Source organism: Drosophila santomea, chromosome 3L, assembly GCF_016746245.2.
Source record: "Drosophila santomea strain STO CAGO 1482 chromosome 3L, Prin_Dsan_1.1, whole genome shotgun sequence".
Taxonomy (NCBI): domain Eukaryota; kingdom Metazoa; phylum Arthropoda; class Insecta; order Diptera; family Drosophilidae; genus Drosophila; species Drosophila santomea.
Window position 1 is genome coordinate 20,237,272 of NC_053018.2, and position 15,865 is coordinate 20,253,136.

The 15,865-nt window shown below is 44.9% G+C and overlaps 4 protein-coding genes across 8 annotated transcripts; 1 reads left to right on the forward strand and 3 right to left on the reverse strand.

Moving 5' to 3' along the window:
* Nucleotides 1-7: 7 nt before the first annotated feature.
* Nucleotides 8-6,390, reverse strand: LOC120448125 (rho-related BTB domain-containing protein 1). Of its 4 annotated transcripts, none has more exons than XM_039629939.2 (13): nt 6,045-6,390; nt 3,710-3,927; nt 3,543-3,646; nt 3,284-3,481; nt 2,533-3,069; nt 2,214-2,472; nt 2,031-2,144; nt 1,880-1,966; nt 1,736-1,819; nt 1,432-1,674; nt 1,101-1,371; nt 672-825; nt 8-616 (listed from the first exon to the last, which is right to left on the reverse strand). In XM_039629939.2, the coding sequence occupies exons 2-12, from the start codon at nt 3,896-3,898 to the stop codon at nt 695-697; spliced, it is 2,217 nt and encodes a 738-aa protein (XP_039485873.1). In that variant the 5' UTR covers nt 3,899-3,927; nt 6,045-6,390; the 3' UTR covers nt 8-616; nt 672-694. The 4 variants fall into 4 exon arrangements, with proteins under 4 accessions (XP_039485873.1, XP_039485872.1, XP_039485870.1 ...); XM_039629938.2 differs by having other exon boundaries at nt 2,214-2,475; XM_039629936.1 differs by having other exon boundaries at nt 672-846; nt 2,214-2,475.
* Nucleotides 6,391-6,778: 388 nt separating this feature from the next.
* On the forward strand, nt 6,779-10,962 carry LOC120448123 (insulin-degrading enzyme). 2 transcript variants are annotated; one of them, XM_039629933.2, is made up of 14 exons: nt 6,779-7,016; nt 7,080-7,214; nt 7,273-7,407; nt 7,465-7,735; nt 7,790-8,018; nt 8,073-8,275; nt 8,376-8,461; nt 8,516-8,975; nt 9,032-9,382; nt 9,439-9,670; nt 9,729-9,935; nt 9,994-10,286; nt 10,344-10,553; nt 10,614-10,962. In XM_039629933.2, exons 1-14 carry the CDS (start codon nt 6,961-6,963, stop codon nt 10,839-10,841), a joined length of 3,096 nt encoding a protein of 1,031 aa, XP_039485867.1. In that variant the 5' UTR covers nt 6,779-6,960; the 3' UTR covers nt 10,842-10,962. The 2 variants fall into 2 exon arrangements, with proteins under 2 accessions (XP_039485867.1, XP_039485868.1); XM_039629934.2 differs by having other exon boundaries at nt 6,779-7,214.
* On the reverse strand, nt 10,934-12,477 carry LOC120448131. The gene is made up of 3 exons (XM_039629949.2): nt 11,875-12,477; nt 11,346-11,816; nt 10,934-11,280 (listed from the first exon to the last, which is right to left on the reverse strand). Exons 1-3 carry the CDS (start codon nt 12,110-12,112, stop codon nt 10,934-10,936), a joined length of 1,056 nt encoding a protein of 351 aa, XP_039485883.1. The 5' UTR covers nt 12,113-12,477.
* A 9-nt stretch (nt 12,478-12,486) lies between these two features.
* LOC120448124 (protein inturned) lies at nt 12,487-15,348 on the reverse strand. Its single transcript, XM_039629935.1, has one exon. The coding sequence runs from the start codon at nt 15,255-15,257 to the stop codon at nt 12,654-12,656; it is 2,604 nt and encodes an 867-aa protein (XP_039485869.1). The 5' UTR covers nt 15,258-15,348; the 3' UTR covers nt 12,487-12,653.
* Between the last annotated feature and the right edge of the window lie 517 nt (nt 15,349-15,865).

Here is a 15,865-nt window from a genome sequence, read left to right on the forward strand (position 1 = left end):
CGTGCAATTTGTTTGTAATTGCTTTATTCTATCATTCTGTACAAAATGCGTCCTTATCATAAAGAATTGCTTAGAACTATGGCTAGACAAATGTTTCCGTAAGTAGGAATTCAAAAATATACATACATACATGTCTTAGGTAAAGGTACAAATATAAGGATATACACATGTCTGTGTCCTTTAGCATTCCACTTTCCATGGAATCGTGCAGAACAAGTTGAGTGTACACCAATATATCGTAAGGCAATACAGCGAAATGCTTCGCATCGCCGAGGTGCATGTGCATACATACTCGTCTATGCTTTGCATTATATATAGGCGTATAAATATAAGAAATCCGAAGCATTCTGCAGTATGCTCCTTTGATCTGGGTCGAGCTACGTTGGACTTATTAATCAGTAATCACTAAGGCAAATTTGCGCTCTATATATTGCGTAATGTCAAAAGCAGACGCGCCACTCCTCTCTTCTCTCTCCATTCCCAATCCCTATATCCAACCACGCTAAATCGTATCCTTGAGGTTTGTTATGTATGGATTTGGAAAAGTATCAAAATACTTAAAATCGTACAGATGAAACAGATCAGGACCGGCAGGATCACAATGAAGCGCAGTGATCTGGAAGATCGAATATAGTCATCAAAGAATTCTTACTTTAAGATCATTAACAAACCTTCCTTGTCCTAGGGCTGGGTGTCAGAGATTCAAGTCCATGTCCGCCTCCAAATCAATGTGGTTGAGCGAGTTGCCGGCGCTGTTAAAGATCTGATTATCTGCGTTGCTGTTCTCCGTAGTGCCACTCCCATCACCGCTGCGCTTCGATTTACCTAACAGCCAGCAAGAGAATACTTTGACCAAATTTCGCACATTAATATTATGGTGATGGCGTTGTCGTTGTAAATGAGCAAGGAAATCAACAGGAAAGGAAAACAATAACGAGACACCTAGCTACAAATACAAACCGCAGTCGTGATACATACATTATCCTCTATAGCTAGCTGAAACTAAAACCTGAGCTGATCCTCCGACTGGAGTATTGGACTGGGATGTTAAGTGTGGTGGAATGTGGAGCAGATAATTCCGTAAAAGTAGCAACACTTACCGCCCGTGAAGCACAGACAACCCTCGTCATCGCTTGGCGACTCCCGCCTCGAAGTCTTTAGCTTTAGCTCCTTGTTCAACTCGTTCAGGCATCGCTGATAGTAATCATAGTCCTTGAGATACCAGACAGGAGGCCATCGGTGCTCTCGCAAGTACTCCTGATTATCCTGGTGCAGCGCCTTTAGGCCCTTGAGTGAAAACTTACAAATAAGGTTGTAATTGACGCACAGGTATGACATGCACCACTCGGCCAATTGATGTGCGTTGTGCAGCTGAAAGAGACAATATATGGTACTTTGGAAATTATAATTATTTAACGGATTTTTCTATACCTTCACTGGCTCCAGTAACTTTAGACAGTGATCCACCGTTTCATTGGTTTCGTTCTGGGAAATCAATGTGAGATCTTCAATAACGCGGCACTCAACCAGGTTTAGCAGCCGTGGCAGGCAGAGTCTGTTGGCCAGCTCCAACAGATTGAGGCACTTGACGGCCGAGATTGGCGGAATCTGATCAGTGTACAGGTAGCACAGCAGCTTGTGGAATGTGTAAATTGTAACTCCAGGGAATACGATCTTAGGGTTAGGAAAATTATGATAATTATCTTTAATTTAATGGTATTAGGCTCCTTCCTACCACATTGGAATGCGCCTCGCGAAAGTCACCCAACAACATTGCGCGCATGACATCACAACGACCAACTAACACAGCGCGGTGTGCCTGCAATGCAGTAAAGGTATATTTTAAATATTGTGCTTTATAGCAATTAAACAGACAAACCTTCATTAAACCATCATCCAATTCAAAAGTGACATCACTGAAGCACCCGTCACCAATGCAATGCCGTTCCATGCTTTCTTTGATGCGCTAATTTAAAGGAAATTAAATGTTTATATCTATATAATGGATATCATAGCATCAATGTGCTTACAAGGCAAATGTGTGGATTTGGCTCATCGCTGGAGTTCTCCATAACGGTTTGAGGCCTGGAAAGTAGCTGAGTTAGTTGCGGCAGTTCTAATAGATCGGCAGCTTCTCTAATTTCCTGTGAGCATAAACAATATATTAATGGGTTAGGTTCTAATAAACTCAATATATTGAAACATGATCCTACCTCCAGATTATTGCAATCCTTGTCAATGGTACCGGTATAAATAAATCTCAGGCACTGATGCACAGCTTGCTGAGATATAAGCTTGCTAAGGGTGACAATTGTCTGCAGACCATTTGTACCCCGATGATTTTCCACGTGCACCAGGCGAATGCTCTGCAGAACCGGATGATGTAGCTCCCTGTACAGATCGTTGGACCGCTTAGACTCCATGAGAGGTAACGCCTGATAACTGGAGCGGCGCTTTAAATGTTCCCACATTCTGCTGAAAAAAGTGTATTCAAAGTCAATGGGTTCACTGAGATCAAGAGGCAACACCCACCGTTGTGTGCGTGATTCGTAGCGGATCAGGGACTCTGTGTCGTCGTTAAAGTCCGCAATGGTGGCCTCCCCGAATGTTGAGCTGACCATGCTAGATTCGCTGCTGCTCCGCCCGCCCATATCAGTCAGCTCAGTGCTAAGCAGGCGCTGGAAGATGCTGGACGCGGCGGCTAGCATGAACCTGTGCACGGCGAACTTGGTGCCACCCGCCCCGACCAGAACAAGGTCGGTGTAGGCCTGCGACAGGAACATGTTGTAGATATCCTGCCGATAGTTGCCGACCATGACGGTGACCTCCGGTGGTGGTGGCTTCGGTGGCCGGAACGGGGCTTGCAGCAGGGGCTTCTGTACCTTTTTTAGGTTTGTCATCCAGAAGCGCTGCTGTCGCCGTGCAATCAACGCGGATCGGATGGCATTTTCAAACACCTCATTCACTCCAAAGTAGGTGAACACACTGGTCTCGTAGTAGGCCACCCCCAGCTCTTTGGCGACGGCACGCGCCTCATCCGGCATAACCAGGTCACTCTTCAATGCCGCTCTTTAAAAAAGATTATAGTAATGATTGCTTTTAATTTAGTTAATTTAAATAGAATTTCTCTCAAAATCTTATCAAATGAATTTCTTTAGTATTCAACATTAATTTATATTTTTAGTGTTCTGTAAATATAATCTAAATATAGATTGCTACCCAATGAATAATTGAATTGATTAAAGCTACACTAAACTGGCTGAAACCTGTTAGCTATGCATACCGAACAAAGGTTCCCTTCTCGCCGAAATACGAGAGATAGTTCTCGTCGCGATACATGTAGCGCAGGTCGTTCTTGCAGCCAACTAGAATGACAGGAACATCCGGACAAAAGCGGCGAATTTCCGGATACCACATCATCTTGCAGTTGCGCAAGGAAATTGGACTGGCAATGGAAAAGCACAGCAGCACCACATCAGATCTGTAGGTCAAGAATATATATCTTTTTGATTCGTATAGTGAGGTCTGCTATGATTACAAACCTGCCGTATGCGAAACGCCGATCCTTGTCGTGGTCACCAAATGTATCCCATAGGCGAAGTGAGACATTCACTCCATCCACCACCTCCCAGGATCGCTCGAGAACCTTTTATATTTTAAGACTCGATTAAATTTAACAATTAGGACTCTTTAGAGAATGGTAACCCACATCTTTGTATATGCGATACTGGTCGATAGCCCACACGGTCGGCACGTGTGTGGAGAGGAGCTGGGATAGCGAGACATGTTTGTTGCAGGCCCTCGCGCAGATCAGACGGGTCTTGCCCACCGCCGTGTCCCCCACCAGGACGCACTTCACCAACTCTTGATGCGGCTGCTCGTTGTCCATTTTAGGCATGCACAAATAGCAGGACACGCTTTTAAAATCTGAAATAAAAATAATTTTGGATTTTTGTATGATTTAATTGGGATTTGGATATATGTATGCTCTCTTGAGGAAAACATTCTCTTAATATAAATAAGTAAACTACCTAGAATCGCTGACCTAATACTTTTCAATTCTGACAAGGTCTATCGCTGATGCTAAATTCCCGACTTACAATCGACATGCTAATTAGTAAGTCACATAAAATATCGTCTGCATTAACGTTTTGTGTATAGCAAAATTGTTCTATCTCGTGATTAATTTGATTTTAATCTACATTATAAGTGCTTCCTAAAATAGAAATAATTTCTAACAGTCTACGCACTTAGAAAATTCACGTTCAGTTAAAAAATATGAACTTATCTACATCAATAAACTCTGAATTCGGTGAATAGTCAAATTACTAACGTGAAATCTGGTACCTGCTATTCATATACTTATGGGGGATTCGTATCATTTACCACGAAATCCACTGGATCCCGCAATCGGCCGCTATAAAACGCCATCCAATTCATTGACCCCCGATCCACTTGTCGCGGAGGAAGTTGAAGCCAGTACCTCGGATACGGAGCGATAAGCTCTCTTGGTCTCTAATTGAACCTAATTGGGGCTGCACTAAAAATATCTGCCATCAATCCTCCAGTCGCAATGAGCACGCTTCTTCCTGCGTGGCCCACGCTCCACGGCAATCCATTGTCCGATCTTCCCGACGAGCTGCATTCTATTTTGGGATGCTCTTCAAGCCCAAAACAATAACCATGCAATTGAAGGCATTGTAAGAGGCATTGTACTTTACGTTACTCGTAAAGTAAAAGGGTACAGTAGATTCTTTGAAAACTATGTCAGAAGGAAGCGGTTTCGACCATATAAAGTAAATATATTCTTGATCAGCGTCGATAGCCGAGTCGCTCTGGCCATGTCCGTCTGTCCGTCCGTCCATATGAACGTCTATTAGTCTAGTAAATTTCTATCGGTTTGCAAAAAAAAACTATTTGCCACGCCCTCTCTAACGCCCACAAACAGCCAAAAACTGTCGTTGTGTTGAAATTTCTACCTTGCACTTCCACTAGCTGAGTAGCGGGTATCAGATAGTCGGGAAACTCGACTAAAGCATTCTCTCTTGTTTATAATGTATCTGTACAATAGATGAGAGACCTTGGAATCCCTTCAAAGGGAAAGAGAATCAAATGTAGATTGCGAAGAAAGCGTTTGAAAATATTCTTGAATTATACAGACATGGCTTCTTGTAAATGTAGCTGTATAATTAACATTTCTGAAAAGAAGAACACTGACCGATTTGCATTTTTTATTATGTTCTTGTAGAAATACTTCTAAAAATATATTATTCGCCTTTGCAGTCTTAAACGAAGTGAAGCCAAGCGAAATAACTAAGTTTTAAAGGTGATAAACATGTAGTTTTTAAAGATCTCAAGTATATTGAAAATGTAAATATGCAGAAGGTAAAGAACCCATGATAATCATTTGAAAATATAGTTTTACTATAGCATAAAACTTGACCGATTTTTGTCATTTCTTAAAGGTTAACTGGTACCTTAGTTTTTAGTTCTTATTGTAAAATATTTCCACAAACCATTATCTTTTAATAACCATATAAGCATACGAAAACTAAGTTTATTTACGGACAGGAGCCAAGTGTTTTCTCATGCGAGGTGTGAACCTGTGGGGTAATTAGGCGCTTTGATTCACGAGAACTTGCAAAGCACGCCAGCATATTAGTATTATTAACGAACTTTGGGCTGCTTTGTTATGTCTGGGAGTCTCCTTTCTTCAATTTTGCTAGCTTATTGATTTTCTCGTGCCATTGCAAAACGGCCACAAATACCGTTACCAAACACACACACCAACACTCGCACACAGGAGGCACAGGGACTTTTAAGAGGGCATCTTGAAGTTCCTACTTGCCATTCCGGTAAACTTGGCCCAATTTGAGGACCAGAGAACGAGGAGAAAAATCGTTGAGCACTTGTACTTTTTCGCGATGGAACGCATTTTAGTGGGTAAACAATTTGATTAGAACCTAATTCGACTGCTGGTCGAAGGGGAAACACAGAATTGACGAATTCATAAATCTCCGCGGACTTAGCACTGCAGCACTCACCTCTGAAAACGGCTGATCCCACGGATTGCACGGATTTGCCTCAATGTTCTTACTTTTGCGTATTGCACTTATCAACACGCACACCAAAGCACGGCATTTTACAACAATTTGCATTTATTTCTGCACCCACACACCGATGGCGACGCAGTTTGTGGTTCGCAACACGCGCAATCTTTTCGGCTGGCACAACTTTGGCATTGCTGCGAGATGGATGCCGACGACGGCGAATAAAAGGTGCTCGCTGGTCAGGCGCACTATCAATAAAATTAAAAATAATAAAATGCAGTTACAGCCCGCAATTCTTCTACGCGCTTTGACGGTAGCCGACCAGTGTTGGACTACGGTGGTGGATGGTCGCGGAGTGTTGCCAGATGTCCGAAGCACGACATTTCGCGGAATATTTATTTTTATAATGACTCTTTGCAGGGCTGGCCAATATTTATTATATGTTATGTCGTTAAAAAAATTCCAAGCAGCTTAAATACATTTGGAACCTATTACAATCAAAATTAACAATTTGGAGTAAAAATCATCATCTGAAACTAATTAAATTTATAAATATTTATATTTATTAATTCATTAATTTCATATTTGAAAATAAAGCTTACCCAGGAGCATTTTGTATACTTTCTTCAATTCTGAAATCTTGAACCACTGATAAAATAAACGACCTGGCAACGCTTTGAACTAGTTCTGTCTACGCGGTGCGTTGGCAACCCTGCGAACAGATGATTATTTACTCTTTTAGTTGTTGCGAAACTAGTTAGAATTTATTTTTCGGGCCAAAGAGCGATTAAAATTGATTGAACGCGAACCCGACCGGCTCGGTTACCAACTCCGCCCACTTTCGAAATTCTTAACGTACGGGCGCTAAGTTAAGCCGGAGTTGCGTCCTTAAAAGTATTTCACAAACTCAATGTATCTTACGTGCAGAAAATCGATTTTTGCCTTAACAGCGGTTTTTGGTCGACGGTTGGCAGCAATAAATCCAATTTCCGCCAACGGACACCACTAAATAGCAATTATTTCGCACAGGTCAAGTGCGTTGAGGGCCAGCATTTCAGTAACACATCGATCTATTGGAACGTTTACTAAACCCAAGATGACAATAGCTGAGAGCTCGCAAAAGTCCGCAACCAGAAAACCAGACAGCATGGAGCCCATATTGAGGTAATTGCGAGTTACACGTCTTTGAGGTCGTCTAAAGGCAATGACTCATCTCTTATAGGCTGAACAACATTGAAAAGTCGCTGCAGGACACACGCGACTACCGGGGATTGCAACTCGAAAATGGACTGAAGGTCCTGCTTATCAGCGATCCCAACACAGATGTCTCGGCTGCAGCTCTCTCCGTGCAAGTGGGGTAAATAAGATAAAATGTTCCCTCAATGTTCCACTCTAATAGCTGTGCCCATGACAGCCACATGTCAGATCCCACGAACCTGCCTGGATTGGCCCACTTTTGCGAGCACATGCTGTTCCTGGGCACCGAGAAGTATCCCCATGAGAATGGCTACACCACTTACCTTTCGCAGAGCGGCGGAAGCAGCAACGCCGCCACCTATCCCCTGATGACAAAGTACCACTTCCATGTAGCGCCGGACAAGTTAGATGGAGCATTAGATCGCTTCGCGCAGTTCTTCATAGCACCCTTGTTCACGCCCAGCGCCACAGAGCGGGAAATAAATGCGGTATATAATCTCATCAGATAAATTGCTTTCAGAAATAAGAGGGTTTCATTGCAGGTAAACTCCGAGCACGAAAAAAACCTGCCCAGCGATCTGTGGCGAATCAAGCAGGTGAACCGTCACCTGGCCAAGCCGGATCATGCCTACAGCAAGTTTGGTAGCGGCAACAAGACCACCCTTTCCGAAATACCCAAGTCCAAGAACATAGATGTGCGGGATGAGTTGCTTAAGTTCCACAAGCAGTGGTACTCCGCCAACATAATGTGCCTGGCTGTCATTGGAAAAGGTTTGTTATTATGGTTTCTGTCGTTAGTGCTGATAACTAATCAATCTCCGACAGAATCTTTGGACGAACTGGAGGGTATGGTATTGGAGAAGTTCTCGGAAATCGAGAACAAAAACGTCGAGGTTCCAGATTGGCCACGCCATCCCTACGCCGAGGAGCGCTATGGACAAAAAGTGAAAATAGTGCCTATCAAAGACATCCGATCGCTGACGATAAGCTTTACCACAGACGATTTGACGCAGTTCTACAAGTCAGGCGTAAGTTTTAGGAACCACTGCGATGTGGCTGCGGATCAATCAGAGGATTGCCAAAAAGCTCTTCTATGGTTAGCTCACTTTACCTCTTGTTTTGTTATAGCCCGATAACTATTTGACGCACCTCATCGGTCACGAGGGCAAGGGCAGCATTTTATCCGAGCTGCGACGTCTGGGCTGGTGCAATGAGTAAGTTCATTAAGATCACCGATTTCAGAGATGATAAATCTATTCCATTTGCAGTCTTATGGCCGGGCATCAGAACACACAAAACGGATTTGGGTTCTTCGATATTGTCGTCGACTTGACGCAAGAGGGTTTGGAACACGTGGATGACATTGTTAAGATCGTGTTTCAGTACTTGGAAATGCTGCGAAAAGAGGGTCCCAAGAAGTGGATATTTGACGAGTGCGTTAAACTCAACGAAATGAGATTCCGCTTCAAGGAAAAGGAGCAGCCGGAGAGTTTAGTCACACATGCCGTCTCGTCGATGCAAATATTTCCCCTGGAGGAGGTACTTATTGCTCCATATCTGAGCAACGAATGGCGTCCAGACCTCATTAAAGGCTTATTGGATGAGCTGGTTCCATCCAAAAGCCGAATAGTAATGGTAAGCCAGAGTTTTGAGCAGGATTGCGACCTAGCGGAGCCCTACTATAAAACCAAGTACGGCGTTAAGCGCGTGGCAAAGGATACAGTGCAAGTACGTCTTATTGTATTTCTCAACTCTTTACAAAAATAACCTTTAAATATTTGTAGTGTTGGGAGAATTGTGAACTCAACGAGAACCTAAAACTGGCGCTGCCAAACAGCTTCATACCAACAAACTTTGATATTTCCGAGGTTCCAGCCGATGCTCCCAAACATCCCACTATTATTATGGATACCCCAATTTTAAGGGTTTGGCATAAGCAGGACAATCAGTTCAATAAACCCAAGGCATGCATGACGTTCGACATGTCCAATCCCATAGCTTATCTAGATCCCCTGAACTGTAATCTGAACCATATGATGGTGATGCTGCTGAAGGATCAGCTCAACGAGTACTTATACGATGCAGAGCTAGCCAGTTTGAAGCTTAGTGTGATGGGAAAGACGTGCGGCATCGATGTGAGAAGACGTAACTCTTCCTAACTTTCAAATTGCTAAATGTTTTTCCCTTTCAGTTCACCATTCGAGGTTTTAGTGACAAACAGGTGGTGCTGTTGGAGAAGCTGTTAGATCATCTTTTTGACTTTTCCATCGATGAAAAACGTTTTGACATCCTTAAGGAGGAATACGTACGTTCACTGAAAAACTTTAAGGCTGAGCAACCATATCAGCATTCCATATACTATTTAGCTTTGTTGTTAACTGAAAATGCGTGGGCCAATGTGGAGCTGTTAGACGCTATGGAACGTAAGATATTAGCTGGGACTAACTAGAAATAAGTTTATTAATAAGCACTCTTTTATAGTTGTCACGTACGATAGAGTGTTAAACTTTGCTAGGGAGTTCTTCCAGCGCCTGCACACAGAGTGCTTTATTTTTGGCAATGTGACCAAGCAGCAGGCCACGGACATCGCGGGTAGAGTTAACACTCGCCTGGAGGCTACCAATGCGTCAAAGCTTCCCATTTTGGCGCGGCAAATGCTAAAAAAGCGAGAGTATAAGCTGCTTGCGGGTATGTCAAAATATTGCTCAATAATTTGTAACAAATTATGAATTGTGTTCTATTAAAGGCGACAGCTACTTATTTGAGAAGGAGAACGAGTTCCATAAGAGCTCCTGCACACAGCTCTACTTGCAATGCGGCGCACAAACAGATCACACAAACATAATGGTGAACCTGGTGTCCCAGGTGCTCTCGGAACCTTGCTACGATTGCCTTCGCACAAAGGAACAGCTGGGCTACATCGTGTTCAGCGGAGTGCGTAAGGTGAATGGAGCAAATGGCATACGTATCATTGTGCAGTCAGCAAAGCACCCGTCCTTTGTCGAAGATCGTATTGAAAACTTTCTGCAAACTTATTTGGTAATAACACGATTGTCTATTGTATAAATTGTATAAACAAATTTCTGATATCTTCAGCAAGTAATTGAGGATATGCCATTGGATGAGTTTGAACGGCACAAGGAGGCTTTGGCCGTGAAAAAGCTGGAAAAGCCTAAGACCATATTCCAGCAATTCAGCCAGTTCTATGGCGAAATAGCCATGCAGACGTATCACTTTGAAAGAGAGGAAGCTGAGGTAGCAATACTCCGTAAGATCAGCAAGGCCGACTTTGTAGAATACTTCAAGGTGAGAGCATATGGTTCTTTACAAGTTATTTTTGTCTAAAAAACCTGTTTCTATTTCCAGAAATTTATCGCAAAAGATGGTGAGGAGCGACGCGTTTTGTCCGTACACATTGTATCCCAGCAAACCGACGACAATGCCACGACAGAAGCGGAGCCCTTGGAGATCACAAACATGGAGCGTCATAAACCAATCAGCGATATTGTAACCTTTAAGTCGTGCAAGGAGCTCTACCCCATCGCTCTGCCGTTCCTTGACATAAAGGCAAAGGGAGCACGCAGCAAGCTTTAAACTGCAATAAGGATATTGATGTTTTTCTAGATAGGATATGGTTTTGGTCTCTCTTTGTTTTAATTGCTCCGATACAAACGTTGTTCTGTCATTCACAAATATAAAAGAATCTGAATCAATAGCGAATTTTGCTTGATGTAAGAGCTACCGAGGAGCACGCTGTTCGGGATGGAGAAGCCCATGTCCAGCTTGTTCAGCACCTGTGAACTCAGATCCTGCGTTCTTCGGTGGGTATGACTTTGATCCAGTATGGAAATTTTGTGCTTCAGCTGGATGTCTTCGGTCCACTTAGTATTTTGGAAAATTCCGTCCATTTCTAACAAGATGTTGTTGCTTTGGCCAGGGTTAGATTTCGGATTAAAGATGCCATATCCTAGTTGCAGGTTCAGCAGTTCGCGATTCATGTGATGGAAAGTGCACTTTAGTTGTAAGGACTTTCCTGCAATGGGATTATAAAGAAATTATAAATAATACGCTGAAAATCCATCCCAATTACTGATGTACCTTTAAAGCTGAATATTGGGCTACTGACAGTGGCCAATTTTGGTGCTTTGATAAGTTCTGTGACGTTCTCCAACTTCCAATAGTAAGTGAACAATTTTACATCTTGATCGGCCAGCACAGTATTGTTAAATTTATCGACTTCAGTTTCCCGAGCTCCAAGATTTGCGTTTGACTCCAAGTTTTTCAGGGTGGGCGTCTTCTTGAGTCCAAAGTCTGGAGCAACTTCGTTTTCTTCGGCTTTCAAATTGGTTGCATTGGAAGCCTTCTTGGGAGGTTCTATTGGCTTAAAGATTTGCGGCACAGCGGCTGTGATTGGCCTCATAGTAGGGGGTGGAGTGGGCAGAGATGTGGAAAGGGCAGTATTGAGTTTAAGTCCATTTGCCTTTGCTAGGTGCACCAAAATCAGTTTCATTACTCGAAGCTCTTCGTAGAGTTTGTTCTCCAGACTCCGGAAGGCCATGTTCATTTCATCTGCAGATAAACCATAAATAATTTCAAGATCAAACTGGTAAGAGACCACTGTACCCACCTGATCCACACACTCCCTTAAGGGTTTTTGTGGTGACAGCCTCGGCAGATGCCCTTACCTCGCCGGCAGTCACAGTGCAAACAGCCTTTTGCACTTCGCTGGGTAACTTTGGAGCAGTTTCGGTATCCGAGGAATTCCCAGTGACGTTGAACAGACCGCTGCCCGATTCCTCCGCTATCGCCATCACCGTGGAGGAGAGAACAAAGCACAGCAACCACGTAGCTGTCATCTTATCCATCCACCAAGAAACCTCTTTTGTTGGAACACCCAAACAGAACTGTCGACGGCTATTCGTATTTTGAGAATTTGGCAAAGACTGAGTATTTGGGGAGCACCACCTTGAGCCACTCGTTCACGTGGATTTATTGCTCGGCGTGTCTCTTGACTTTTGGTGCGTGGAACTACTTTTAGAATAGGACCCTCCTACCGAACTCTAAAAATAGTGGACAGTTTTGATGGCTTCTCTAGTTTGAACTATGAATGAATGAAACACATTCGCACGATGTTTGTGTTCTTGTGGAAATAGCTATTTATTCGCAGCGTTTCAAAAGAAATATACATTTTTTTCAATTTCTGAGTTTTGGCAGAGCTTGCGCTAAGAAATTGCACTTCCCTTAATTCTGACGTTTTTGTAGTGGAATTTGTAAAAGATATTAATTATATATATTGCCTAAGTTTTTGGAATTTTATATTTATCGCAAGAATTCGACAGATTTAAAGTTTTGGTTGATATAAATTAGCAATCCTACTATCTAAGTTGTTGGTGTTCTTCCAAAAAGTTATCCCATTGAGAAAAAGGACAATCGGAAGGCCATTTCGACTATATTCTGGGGAACATCGGATCGGTGACACACGTAGACCTCCTTGGCTGGCGACTGGAAGAGGCGACCAACCACAACGAAGCGACTGCTTGTCGAGGACTGCGATTGCCCGTCGGTCTTGGGTTGCGGACTGACCTCGAGGGTCATGCCGTGCTCCTTGACCAGCGACACTGTGTGGTTACTGTGGCCGTTTGAGTTTGGCTGTGCCCTCGAGGATTCCGATAGCTGCCTGCGATAGTGCTTGGATTTCTCCAGCACGGCGTGGATTATGTGACACGCCTGACGAATCTCGGAGAGGTAGTTGGAGTTCTCGGAGCTGTCGCTAAATGGTGCAAACAAGGACCCATTAGCTATGTCGATGTAGACGTAGTGCAGCACGGAATTCTTCCAGCCAGCGGATATCTTGACCGGCACCACGTTGTTGATCTCCTTCCACATGGACTCCGTCATCTGGCTCTGATTGTGACTCTCGGCCCCGAGATTTAGTCCATAATGGAGTGGATGCTGTACGGCGAAGTTCTCCCAATCGGAACCGCTGTCCGAATCCTCGGCAGCACCATGGATGGGGGTTAACCGCCTGCGGCAGGATTCATCCTCGCTGGGAGTCAGACTGTGTATGGAAGACCCACCCAAGGACGAGCACAGTTGGGCCTCCTCTTCCACCGATGGACTCAGTACGGTGAGCTTCTGCTTAAGGAAGGACTCCAGTCGGTTGTTCGGCTCCTTCTCCTGATCCCTGGTCTCGATGGCAGAAGCGTCCAGCACCTCGGGTCTCTTATTGGAAACGGACCAGAACATGGCCAGGGATTCTATGCCGCATTGCACAAGGTGGTCCAGCGTCTCCTGAATCTCCTCGATGTAGAAGAGCGATGGACCCACCACCGCATCAGGAGCCATGTCTGGAGCATCAAAGATCTTTAAGATCACAGCCAGACTCAAGTGGTTCTTGGTGCAGATTGTGAGGAAATATCGCCCTGTGGCACTGGGCAACACTATCTCCTCCCACACGTACATCTCGCGAACTTTAATTCCCGGAGCAGCCCCGAGCAACTCGAAGATCCCTCGGCAGCGCAGGAATCCCTCTACACTCACCCTCACTTCCGGTGGCAGCAGGCTGGCCACCAGGAATCCATCGTAGTACAGCGCACTTCCGTAGATGAAGAACTCGCGGTGAGTGGTGAGTGGCTCATCGTTCCAATTGCGATAATCCATGGCCTCCATTTCACTCAGAGCATCAAAGATGCGCAGCTGCGCTTCCTTGGGCAGCGGTAAGCTGCGGGATTGGCCCAGGAGCTCTTCGAAACGAATATGCCCTTGACATCCGGCTACGAGCCGGATCCTTTGGATTTCACAAAAGTGTCGCAGGAAAAGCCTCAGTTTCGAACTAATGCCCGGCTCTTCCTCCTGATTGAAGCTCTCCAGGACCAAGCCCGGCAGAGAGAAGCGTATGTATCCTATCAGCTCATCCGATCGCAGGCTGCACTCCGCTGCGCTGCAGAGTCCTCCGGCGTAGGCGAAGAGGACTAGGAACCCATTCAGGCGTCGGTAGTTGACGTGGTATTGCACCTGGTCCACCAGGAGCCGCGAACTCAACGGTTGGGTGTGCAGTTCACTGAGAACGGCGTGCAGGGTGAGGAAACTCCCACGGGCCTTAAATAGGAAGTTGTCGGGGATTTCCGGAAAGTAGTACAAGGAATCCTGTTGCTGCTCATGCTGATAGCACTCCGGTGGGAGTAGCAGCATAGCAAAGGGCATTTTTATGTCCGCGGAACTTCCGGAACTGCCGAAGTTCCCCTCCGTTATCAGCATCTGCTCAAACTTCTCCGTGAACATGGGAAAGTTCTCCACTTTGCACACCTGCTCCTCTTGAGTATTTGGATTGTAGGTCGGATCGGTGGGAGAAACTGCACTGGCCGCACCGCAGGATTGAAAGCCTAGGCACACCTGAGTGGGCTCCACGAACTGCTGGAGCAGCTCATCCACATTGCTGGCATACAACTCTATGCCATTCAGGGATCTAAACCAATCTCCCCGTTTTATGCCGTGCGACAGGGCACTTAGATCGTGAACGAAACCATCGACCATCAGGCATTCTGGTTGATCCGGAAAGGGCAGCACCCGGAAGCCCAGTATGGACTCCACCGCCGTGGACCGTCGTCCGAAACGAAAGCGATCGGCGGCTGTGATAACCAGATCCAGTTTCTTGGGATCGGGGGCAGCCGTCTTGAACTGCGAGAATCGGAACTCTTGCGGCTCCGTCTGGGTATCCAACTGGCTCTGACCGTGGGACTGGTTTTGGTTGTGACTCTGATTATTGCTGTGCGGCTGGCGACGCGACGACTTCTTTCCCAGGCGCAGCGATCGGCGCATGAACTCCACCCGCCGCTCCGCCGAGACGCCAGTCTTCTCATTTCTCACATACTCCATGTAGAAGAGACTCCCGTCAGTGGTCACGTACTCCTCCCAGTTGGCCAGGTCGCTGCCATCGCTGTACGAGTTGCTCAGCGAGGAGTTCGAACTGGAGAAGGCCTCCGAGGCCAGGCTGCCCGGCGACTTGCGCATAGTTCAGCGGGAACTATAGATATCTGGATATATAGTGGCCTAGTATTCCAGGTACAAACTCAACTTTCTTCCGCCGATCGATACCGCCCCAGCTCAGCTCTGAATGTCGACTGAAAGCCGCGGTCCGACTTCAGCACTCAAAACCAGTTTCTGATTGAGCTCTGGGTCCGCCCAGCCCCTACCACTCCACTCAAATTCCAGCGGGAAACGATCCGATCCACTCTCTTTTTGATCTGGTTCTCTATCAGCCAGGGGAAACTCAAAACCTACCATGGGTTTGCCCATCGGTTAAGAAAGGTATAGCTGAAATAACACAAGAACTATATTCTTTTCTTTTCATAAATGTTTGCATTTAAAAATTAGACTACAATTTAATTGCTTCTGAATTTGACCTATTAAACTATATTTTCCTCTTTCTTTATTTTTGCTTTATTTCGCTTTCGGTGTGATATTGAATTAGAATAATAATCATGGAAACTCCGTATAACTCGTATTAAATATTTAGCGGACCTTAAAGCGATATGGACGTGCTATTATACGGATTGCGTTATCAACGGAAGATAAGTAAGATGATGTTTCCTCAATGAAAGTGCGATGATCATTTGTTA